The sequence below is a fragment of the Macadamia integrifolia genome, chromosome 11 (assembly GCF_013358625.1).
Source record: "Macadamia integrifolia cultivar HAES 741 chromosome 11, SCU_Mint_v3, whole genome shotgun sequence".
Taxonomy (NCBI): Eukaryota; Viridiplantae; Streptophyta; class Magnoliopsida; order Proteales; family Proteaceae; genus Macadamia; species Macadamia integrifolia.
The window spans coordinates 29,340,272-29,351,196 of NC_056567.1; the positions used below are offsets into that span (position 1 = coordinate 29,340,272).

General features: G+C 39.1%; 2 protein-coding genes and 1 long non-coding RNA gene across 5 annotated transcripts in view; 1 reads left to right on the forward strand and 2 right to left on the reverse strand.

Moving 5' to 3' along the window:
* The window catches only part of LOC122093757 (putative G-type lectin S-receptor-like serine/threonine-protein kinase At1g61610), a 29,153-nt gene extending 19,819 nt beyond the window's left edge, over positions 1-9,334 (reverse strand). The window contains exons 1-7 of one of the 3 annotated variants that reach the window (XM_042664228.1): positions 7,734-9,334; positions 7,414-7,524; positions 7,109-7,329; positions 6,809-7,019; positions 6,451-6,688; positions 6,211-6,361; positions 5,653-6,122 (exon numbers count right to left, since the gene is read on the reverse strand). In XM_042664228.1, coding sequence (XP_042520162.1) covers positions 5,814-6,122; positions 6,211-6,361; positions 6,451-6,688; positions 6,809-7,019; positions 7,109-7,329; positions 7,414-7,524; positions 7,734-9,042 — 2,550 coding nt within the window. In that variant the 5' untranslated portion in view covers positions 9,043-9,334 and the 3' untranslated portion in view covers positions 5,653-5,813. Of the gene's footprint in view, positions 1-5,652; positions 6,123-6,210; positions 6,362-6,450; positions 6,689-6,808; positions 7,020-7,108; positions 7,525-7,733 lie in introns of those variants that run through there. The other 2 variants (XM_042664226.1, XM_042664229.1) reach the window with 2 other exon arrangements.
* Positions 667-4,226, reverse strand: LOC122093761 (G-type lectin S-receptor-like serine/threonine-protein kinase B120). Its single transcript, XM_042664234.1, has 7 exons — positions 2,691-4,226; positions 2,386-2,496; positions 2,076-2,296; positions 1,776-1,986; positions 1,419-1,656; positions 1,179-1,329; positions 667-1,090 (listed from the first exon to the last, which is right to left on the reverse strand). Exons 1-7 carry the CDS (start codon positions 3,991-3,993, stop codon positions 869-871), a joined length of 2,457 nt encoding a protein of 818 aa, XP_042520168.1. The 5' UTR covers positions 3,994-4,226; the 3' UTR covers positions 667-868.
* LOC122093762 lies at positions 4,931-5,470 on the forward strand. The gene is made up of 2 exons (XR_006144549.1): positions 4,931-5,062; positions 5,173-5,470. It is a non-coding gene; the product is annotated as an uncharacterized LOC122093762 (long non-coding RNA).
* Positions 9,335-10,925: the final 1,591 nt, after the last annotated feature.

Sequence of the window (10,925 nt, forward strand, 5' to 3'; positions counted from 1 at the left end):
CCCTAGCAAATCCATATGACTAGGGAAAAGAAAGAGTGACAAAAGTGATGTCCATGCCACAACTAATCATCCTTTTACCATTTAATTTTTAGAAGGGTAAACATTTCAAAATAGCTGGCCTTAATAAGCGACCTACTCTGTAGCAAATCTGATGGACCCCATATTTTAAAGATTCTAAACCCAAGATCTTTGCTCACATATAAAATTTTGATCCAAAAATAGTTGGCCAAGTGCCAAAATAGAGGTTAATTTGAAAATCATTAACCATGGAAAAATGCACCGTCGTGGTTGAAAATTCATAAATATACATAAATTTACATAGAATACATACCATTTGATTGAATTATGCTCGAAAATTTGACATGTAACTAATCCAAATCATATATCAATTTTTAAATATCAGAATTACCACATTACCATTCCTAGACCTGAAATCAATTTCCCTCCATTTTTTGCTAATAATATCATAGCCAACTCTTTGAGATCTTACCCAATTTTTTTTTGTCAAAAAACGGATTGAACCACTTGCTTCAACCATAAAATTGAAACTTGAAACAGCAAAAACACAGCTTTTGACCAGAATTATGCTATACACTTTTCCACCGACCTCTCACTAGATCCTTGTGTTTATCATGTTATCACCAGTTAGATCACCCAAAACATGAGTTTTGACTGAAAAATATCTATCATCTTCTCATTTAGAACAGATCTAGAGGGTTACAATAAGCTTAAGATTTAGGAGTCCTCAACAGCCCTGAATCATTTGACTTCCACAGATCTTCCATCTTCCAACTAATGTGGTAACTGTTTGATCAACTATTGAAATAACTTCTGAGCTTTCCACAGATAAATCCTTCTCCTTGCAATATCAAACTACAGAAAAAGTGGGTTGCTTCGGATTAGGAACGTTTGCAGTCTCACTTTCTAACATCAACAGAACAGATGACATTGTTGGTCTCTCCATTGCAGAGTCTTGCACACACAGCAGCCCCACATGAATACATCTCAATACCTCCCAATACAAACATGTATCAACTATAGATGAGTCCATAAATTCCTTTCCTTTCCCTTCACTCCATAGATGCCATGCCTGAAAGAACTCCAAATTCATCAATTGTATGATCAACTACATAAATTCCTAAACAAGTTTCAATCTGATTCTAAGCATACACACTTACATATCCAATCAGATTTGAGTTGTGCTCCGAATGAGAGATGTAGCTATTCCTCTTACCACTAACAATCTCTAGGAGCGACACCCCGAAGCTATAGACGTCTGTTTTAAAAGAAACTAAGCCTTTCATAGCATATTCAGGAGACATGTACCCGCTACAAAATAAGAGAAATTCATAAGATGAATCATCAAAATATAGATCAAATTGGGAATAAGGTAAACCAGATTGCTACTTGATACTTACTATGTCCCAACTACTCTGTCTGTATTTGCATGATTTTGATTCCCTCCAAAAATTTTAGCCATTCCAAAGTCGGAAATTTTTGGGTTCATCTCGTTGTCCAACAAAATATTGCTAGCTTTTAGATCTCGATGGATTATTCTTAGCCTCGAGTCTCGGTGAAGGTAAAGGAGCCCTCGTGCAATCCCTTCAATAATGCGAAAACGTTTTCTCCAGTCTAATTGCCCTTGCTTTGCTGGGTCTGCCCATGATTTTATTAGACAATGCAAAGAATATCCGTCATTCATGCTTTAACCTGAATTTGTAATGTATGAAAGTGAATCAGGAAATGAAATCAGGTCTAAGAAAGAAAAAACAAACCGAAAATAAAGGAATCCAAGCTGCCATTGGGCATATATTCATAAAGCAACATCTTTTCCTCCCCTCGAATGCAACAACCCAGAAGTCTAACCAAATTACGGTGTTGTAGTTTGGCAATGAGTATAATCTCATTCATAAATTCTTCCAACCCTTGTATTGAGCTCCTTGAAAGTCTTTTCACAGCTACTTCTTGTCCTCCAGGTAGCATTCCCTGGAAGAAGAAAAATTTTGCAACTTTCAAAATAATATGTTCCTAGATCAGTCACTATTTGATTTTCAAAATTTATTGTAAACAATAACCTTGTACACAGGTCCAAATCCACCTTGTCCAAGCTTATTTTCCTCAGAAAAGTTTCTTGTAGCAACTGCTACACAATCAAAATCGAACAATGGCAATTCGGGCACATTTCCTTGTTGCCCATCTTTTATGAAGTCATTTGGTCCTGAGAATTTGGCTGAAAACTCCCAATTCTTGCTCGAAACAAATAATTGCAGTTTTTCGTTTCGTTTCCTCCACAAATCTGAGAATATGGTTAGGGAAAAACACTTAAAATGCCCACATAAAATAAAATCTAGCAGCATTTGTGAAAAGTTCTGTGAATTTAATTACCTTTTGGTTTTGGAATAAATCTCCACAGTGAGTAGATAGATATGCTTAATAAAACTACCACAGATATTGCAATTATCACTATGATTTGCTTCGATATCCCACTGTTGACACCTGCAATTTGATTAAGACTTTAGGTCCCAGTACTTAAAATTTCCAAATTTTAAGCCATACAAAAGGAGAAGAAATCCATGCATGAAACTAAAACCACATGCTAAATGGAAGCCTGGTCAGGTTTGAGGAGCTTAAAAAACAGAGAGATATTGTGAACCAGATGAAATAACAAGAAAAGAGTTTCATCACCTCACCTAGTAATTCTGAACCAGCAAGTCGGATGTAGATGGTTTTTCCACCTTCTTGAAATTGCTGAACATCAACTAAATCCACACTCCATATCAGACAGCCAATCCCTCTGACATACGCATAAGCGTTACAAGAACAATTCCTCAAACACTCATCTTCGCATTCAATCCTGCCATTACTACCATTACCTGTAACCCACTTGGAGAAATCAGGTAATTTGATACCTTCCAATCTTGTAAAACCATCCTCAATCTCACTACTATTCTTCTCACACTGTAACTCTGTTCTCCTCCCACATCCACCTGACCAATTTCCCTTACTCCACTGCTGGCTATCTTTGGGTTCATACCCATGAAAACAACTACAGATAGGGGAATCCAACTGACTACACCTCCCAAAAGCTCCACACCTGTTGTAAATTCCACATTCATCATCAGTGGGTTCTGACCGAGTCAGGATCCACTCCTTCCTCTCCTCATCCCACCGAAGCTTCTTCATTCTTCCATCCCATCCTATCCAATACCGCAAGATATCAGAATCGTTAGGCACAGTGTAAGTGAAGTACATTTCTCCTTTTTTAGTACCACTGATGAGCTTAAACCCAAAAAGATAGAGATATCTCATGTGGGGCACGCCCACGAACGTCTGCCCATCCCATTCCCCACTTCTCCAACTAGGTTTGAATCCCTCCCATATCAAAATTTGAGGAGTTCTTTGAAGATCCACACCCATATGGTAGTTACCCTTCGAAGGATCATCAGCGCTTTTCCACGAAGTGAATATGTTGTTCTCACCTGTCTCTGAATTATAGCCCATTTTCATGCCAGGTAAGAAGGTATCTGTAGGATCATTGAAGCTCTGCCACAGGTCCTTATTAGAGTTGTCACCACTTCTGAGTTTAAGATTCCCGTTGTCCATTAGAACAGCAGCAGTTGAGTTCCTGGCTACAATGGAAACATTTGTTGACCAGACAAGTTTTCCATCTCCATCCATCACCACCAGATTCCCATCGTCTGTAATGTTGAGAACCCCTCTTCTATCCAGAATTGGATTCTCTCTGTTTGCAACCCATACAACTGTTCGTATTGGAATCTTGTAAAACCAGATCCCAACGTAGCGATTCGAAGAATTCCCAGGACTGAAGAAACCCAATTCGAATTTCTTCCCAACTGAGATTATAGTTTGTCCGTCTCTGACGAATTGGCCTAGTGTGATGTTTTCAGTTGCATTAGTACACACAGACAATAAGCCGAACAATACGAAGACAGAAGAAAGAAAAACACTAACGTGTATCTGGGAGGTGCTCATTCTCCTACTGTATAGAATTGTTACAGCATTGTTGGGTAGCTGCAATGAGCCATGACGCACAGGGAAATTGAATTGCGTCTTAAATATTGGATTCAGTAGTCAAACGCTTTCTCCAACACAAGGAAAATGATTTTCGAAGTTAATTTACCACGAGTTTCACAGTAGCCAACTCTGGAGAAGCTCAACAACCCTTAAGGTCGATCCTCTGTTCCATAATCTCGGTCATGGAAAATGGAGTTAATGAAGTCTTTTCTTTATTCTACTTGCCATTATTGGACCGCTGGCTGTGTCCTCCATCTTCTTCTTTTTTGACATCTTAGCTCAAAAGAATGTCTTTCTCCAAGTGGCATTCAGATTCCCTCTTGGTTGTCTCGCATACGACCCCACACATATCCCTCCACTCAGCTAAACACTTGTTTGTCTCACCGCGTCCTCGTCCGCGTCCGCTTCTGCGTCTTCACGGGTTCCTGATCAGCCACCCACATGGGCAGGGAGAATTGTCTCTTCCTAAGGAAAGGGAGGAGATGAGACCTCCTAACTACTAGTGCTTTCACACTGTAACTCTTTTTCTCCTCACACCCCCACCCACCTGATCAATTTCCCTTATTCCACTCCTGTCTATCTTTCGGTTCAAACCCATAAAACAACTGTAGTTAGGAGAATCCAATAAGACTACACCTCCCAAAAGCTCCACACTTTCATCAATGGGTTCTGATAGGAGAGGGATACACTCCTTTATTCCCTCATCTCATTGTAGCTGCTTCACTCTTCCATCCCATCCTACCCAAAACTGCAAAATATCAGAATTTTTAGGCAGTAACTGAAGTACATTACTCCTTTTTCAGTATCACTGGTGAGCTTAAACCCAAAAAAATGTTGGGTACGCCCACAAACGTTTGCCCACTTCTCCAACGCCGTGTCAATCCCTTTCACATCAGAATTTGAGAAGATCCCAGAGAATCAACACCCACATGGTAGTTACCCTTTGAAGGATCATGAGCACTTTTCCACGAAGTGAATCTGTTGTTTCTCACCCGTCTCTGGATTATATAGTCCATTATCATAGCAGGTAGGTAGTCATCTGTTAAGTTTGTCTCGAATTCTTGACCTGTTTTGAAGATTGATCCGTTCCGACATATTTTGATGGCGATTGGCCCAATCTTTTTGCTTCCATCACAGAGCTCGTATGGGTGCGGGGCATAGCCCCATGGTATGGTTCGACCAGATTGATTATGATCCGATGGGTCGACCCACGATCTGGAGTATATAATGTACTATATATGGAGTATTCTCGTTGTAATTTGGGAGTTTTTTGAATTAAGGTTTCAGGGCGAGAAACTCGCATTTACTTGGGTATAATCTCTCTTCTACATAGTGAAACATCTTCTTCTTACACCTTTGTAATGAGTGGCGCGATTGGCGCTCACCCTACTGTATTGGTTTGTTAGAGAAATAAAATTGCTTTTAAAATGCAAAATAAGAGCTTGGTCGGTTACTGCAATGGTCCATGACGCACAGGGAAGAATAATTTCATTGCAAATATTGAAAGTAATTTTTTTTATCACAATTTTCTTATTGCCGTGCTTTATCAGAGTCAACCAAGTTTATTAGCAATCAGTGACCACTGGACGATGTTCCAACCAATTCATATAGCTAATATTTTTCTATGCAGAGAACAAGAAGGAATCTAAGAGTAATGATATGTAAAACAAATATGTTTCAACTTTTAATTATAACAGATCTAGTGGGTTACAATTAGCTTATGATTTAGGAGTCCTCAACAGCCCTGAAATGAGAAATCAATTGGCCCTCACAGATCTTTATCTTCCAACTACTGTGGTCACTGTTAGATCATTTGTTGAAATAACTTCTAATCCTTCCACAGATAAATCCTTCACCATGTAATTTCTAACTACAGGAAAAGTAGGTTGCTTCGGGATAGGAACAATTGCAGTCTCACTTTCCAACATCAACAAAACAGATGACATTGTTGGTCTCTCCATTGCAGAGTCTTGCACACACAACAGCCCCACTTGAATACATCTCAATACCTCCCAATCCAAACATGTATCAACTATAGATGAGTCCATAAATTCCTTTCCTTTCCCTTCACTCCATAGATGCCATGCCTGAAAGAACACCAAATTCATCAATTGTAAGATCAACAACATAAATTCCTAAACAAGTTTCAATCTGATTCTAAGCATACACACTTACATATCCAATCAGATTTGATTTGTGCTCAGAATGAGAGATGTAGCTATTCCTCTTACCACTAACAATCTCTAGGAGCAACACCCCAAAGCTATAGACATCTGTTTTAACAGAAACTAAGCCTTCCATTGCATATTCAGGAGACATGTACCCACTACATGATAAGAGAAATTCATAAGTTGAATCATCGAAACATAGATCAAATTGTGAATAAGGGTAACCAGATTGCTAATTGTTACTTACCATGTCCCAACTACTCTGTTTGTATTTGTTTGATTTTGATTCCCTTCAAAAATTTTAGCCATTCCAAAGTCTGAAATTGTTGGGTTCATCTCATTGTCTAACAAAATATTGCTAGCTTTTAGATCTCGATGGATTATTCTTAGCCTCGAATCTCGGTGAAGGTAAAGGAGCCCTCGTGCAATCCCCTCCATAATGTGGAAACGTTTCCTCCAGTCTAACTGCCCTTGCTTTGCTGTGTCTGCCCATGATTTTAACAGAATGCAAAGAGAATAAGTCATTCATGCTTTAACCAGAGGTTCTAATGTTTGAAAGTGATTCAGAAAATGAAAAGAGGTGCGAGAAGTTCAAAAAAACATACCAAAAATAAAGGAACTTAAGCTGCCATTGGGCATATATTCATAGAGCAACATCTTTTCTTCCCCATGAATGCAACAACCCAGAAGTCTAACCAAATTCCTGTGTTGTAGTTTGGCAATGAGTATAATCTCATTCATAAATTCTTCCAACCCTTGCATTGAACGCCTCGAAAGTCTTTTCACGGCTATTTCTTGTCCTCCACGTAGCATTCCCTGGAAGAAGAAAATTTTAGCAGCTATCAAAAAAATATGTTCCTAGTTCAGTCACTATTTGATTTGAAAAATTTATGGTAATCTTTTACCTTGTAAACAGGTCCAAATCCACCTTGCCCAAGCTTATTTGCATCAGAAAAGTTGCTTGTAGCAACTGCTACACAATCAAAATCGAACAATGGCAATTCCGGCACATTTCCTTGTTGCCCATCTATTATGAGGTCATCTGGTCCTGAGAATTTCACTGAAAACTCCCAATTCTTGCTCAAAGCAAATAATGGCAGTTTTTCGTTTCGTTTCCTCCACAAATCTGAGAATATGGTTAGTGCAAAACACTTAAGATGCCCACAAAAATAAAATCTATCAGCATTTGTGAAAAGCTCTGTGAATTTACCTCTTAGTTTTGGAATAAGTCTCCACAGTGAGTAGATAGATATGCTTAGTAAAACTATCCCAGAAATTGCAATTATCACTATGATTTGCTTCGATATCCCACTGTTGCCACCTGCAAATTTGAACAAGTCTTTAGATACATTGAGCAAAATTTCCAAATTTAAGCTATAAAAAAGAAAAGAAATCAATTCATTAAACTGAAATCGCTTGAGGAGCTTAGAAAACAGAGAGAGAGAGAGAGAGAGAGAGAGAGAGAGAGAGATTGTGAACCAGATGAACTACTGTTCCCTAGACTACAAGAAAAGAGTTTAATCACCTCACCTAATAATTCTGAAGCAGCGAGGCGGATGTAGATGGTATTCCCACCTACTTGAAATTGCTGAACATCAACTAAATCCCCACTCCAAATGATACAGTCAATCCCACTGATATACGCATAAGCATTACAAGAACAATTCCTCAAACACTCATCTTTACATTCACCCAAGCCATTATTGCCATTAACTGCAACCCTCTTGGAGAAATCAGGTAATACGACACCTACCAAACTTTTAAAACCATCCTCCCTGGGTGCCTCAACCTCACTACCAGTTTTCTCACACTGTAACTCTGTTCTCCTCACACAACCACCTGACCAATTTCCCTTATTCCACTCCTGGCTATCTTTGGGTTCATACCCATGAAAACAACTACAGATTGGGGAATCCCAATGGCTACACCTCCCAAAAGCTCCACACCTATTGTAAATTCCACATTCATTACTTGGTTCTGACCTGAGTTCAATCCACTCCTTTTTCCCATCCCACTGAAGCTGCTTCACTCTTCCATCCCATCCTATCCAAAACCGCAAGAAATCAGAATTGTTGGGCCAAGTGTAAGTGAAGTACTTTTCTCCTCTTCCAGTATCACTGATGAGCTTAAACCCAGAAAGATAGCGATATGTCATGTTGGGAACGCCAAGGAACGTCTGCAGATTCCATTGCCCACTTCTCCAATGCCGAGTCAATCCCTCCCATATCAGAATTTGAGGAGATTCCAGAGAATCCAGACCCTCATGGTAGCTCCCCTTTGAAGGATCATCAGCGCTTTTCCACGAAGTGAATATATTTTTCTCTGGTTTATAGCCCATTATCATGCCAGGTAGGAAGGTATCTGTAGGATCATCGAAGCTCTGCCACAGGACCTTGTAAGAGTTACCAAAAGTTTCATCACTTCTGAGAAGAAGATTCCCGGTGTCCATGAGAACAGCAGTTGTGTTACTGGGTATAAGTGAAACATTTGTTGACCAGACAAGTTTTCCATTCCCATCCATCACCACCAGTTTCCCATCGTCTGTAATGTTGAGAACCCCTCCTCTATCCAGAATTGGATTCTCTCTGTTTGCAACCCACACAACTGTTTGTACTGGAAACTTGTAATACCATATCCCAACGTAGCGATTTGTGGAATTCCCAGGACTAAAGAAACCCAATTCGAACTTCTTCCCAACTGAAATTATAGTTTGTCCATCTGTAACCAATTGGCCTCGTGTGATATTGTTTTCACTTGCATTAGAACACAGGGACAATAAGCCGAACAATATGAAGACAGAAGACAGAAAAGCCTTGACGTATCTTTGAATGTCTCTCATTCTACCCTATTGGGTTGTTGCAGAGATGAAAATCACTGTTAAAAATGTAAAGATAAGAGCTTGAAGAGGTTGATTGGCTAGCTACAATGTGAGATGACGCACAGGGAAGTTGAGATGCATCCCAAATATTAGATTCACAAGTCAAATAAAATTCTTTGACTTTGACCACCATTTTCTTATTCCCGTGCTTCACAAGAGGCTGCGGAGAGTCAATACCGTGTTTAATGGACGGTATGATGGATGCTATGATGGACGGTGTGAGAGTATAGGGGTTGTCCCAGCGAGGGTTAATGGGATTGCACATGAAAACATCCTTTCTAGAAAGGTGATGCAAATTTTCCGATGGAGAATAGGATTTCATTGCACAACGGGGGTAATCTAGTCTTCTCACATTCGAACTAGTCTGATCTTTTATACACTAAACTGCATGGCAGGTTAATTTCTTTTCTCCTTTTGCTATACATAGAAACTTCTTTTACAACACGGATTAACAAATGGGGAAAGCTTGTGACCACCTAGGTAGGAGGATGGATTGTCGCCTATTTTCTGTTGAGGTCATTGTTCTCCTCACTGTCACACCATTAATGTCATTAATGACATTATTCTCTTCACCATTGATACCATTATTAAAATGATTATGATGACCACTTCATTGGGGTGAACGGATCACATTCATGTATGAGGATATCCACGTAATTTTTTGGTCCATGGATTTAGAATCTATCAAATAAAAAGAGAAAATTTATTCTAAATCTACGAATTAAGAATGTTCTCATACATTTTCGTACGTGAATTTGATCCACTCTTTTCATTGGGTGTAGGACCAAAGGGAAACAATTAGGCCCGTTTATTTAGAGGGCAGTTCGGAATGGAAATTTCTGATTATTGGGTTTCACATATTGGTGGGACTAAAGGTAGAGAAAGTAAAGTTGGAGCAAAGTTGGACTTTCCCGCCATAACCTTGTTTGGTTAGTTATGGGAGAGAGAGAACAAAAGAATAAAGAAAAAAAATCATTAATTACAATGACTTCCCACCCCCACAAAGTCCCACCAATTTAGTAAGACTATATAAGAGGATAAAGTAAAAGCCACATTAGTAGACAAGAAAGTTCATCTCTCAATGTTGTCTAGAGTATTTCCTACCCTGTTATATCCAATTACATGATTTTACCGTGTTTTTGGGAAAATAAGCACAACTCCCTTACACCATAAAAACCCCCTAAACAAACGGGTCCATTAATATCAACGTTCAACAATGGAGAATCTCCTCACGACACACGATGAATATACATGTGGTTTAAGTGTAACAAGTGTGGGGATGGTGGAAGGAGAGCGGATCAGGTGTTCTCGTACGAAATCGATCAACACATGAAAAAAAATTAGGTGATAGATTGATGAGCACATTTATGTGTGAAATCTATGGTAGTAAAACATGCATTTTACATATTTAGAATTGAGCTACCTTGGGTTTTATTCTCTTTTTGCAGGTTTTATATTTTCAAGGTCTTAAGGACTATCGAGCGTTATATCTTCAATTTTACACGTAAAGATGTCCTATTTCTTTTCATGGTTGCGAAGAGGATGAAATTCTGAGCAAGATGGACGTGTTCAATTAAAAGTACACATTCGTTTGGTCACCCGTACAAATGATTATTCTTTTCGGGCCAGAATAAGAATAATGGATCAGAACTGAACCGAGATGCAGAACCAGCCCGTTTGCAATTGTCCCAAAGGTACAAGGAATACTCTAAATACCAACAAGGATCGATGGACTACATCCTTAATTGATTGAAGATTCGTTTTTGGTAACAACAACTACCTAGTGTAGTTGGTGAGCTATGGTGTACAAAATTCCCTTGCTCACCAAGAGGTCTCAAGTTCGA

What these genes read in the sequence shown, in the direction of transcription:
- LOC122093761 (XM_042664234.1), bottom strand. Translation starts at nt 3,993, where the DNA reads ATGAGCACCTCCCAGATACACGTTAGTGTTTTTCTTTCTTCTGTCTTC. An exon ending in ATTTATTCCAAAACCAAAAG is followed by an intron (nt 2,297 to 2,385) that starts GTAATTAAATTC and finishes CCATATTCTCAG; the next exon opens with ATTTGTGGAGGAAACGAAAC. An exon ending in GATTTGGACCTGTGTACAAG is followed by an intron (nt 1,987 to 2,075) that starts GTTATTGTTTAC and finishes TTCTTCTTCCAG; the next exon opens with GGAATGCTACCTGGAGGACA.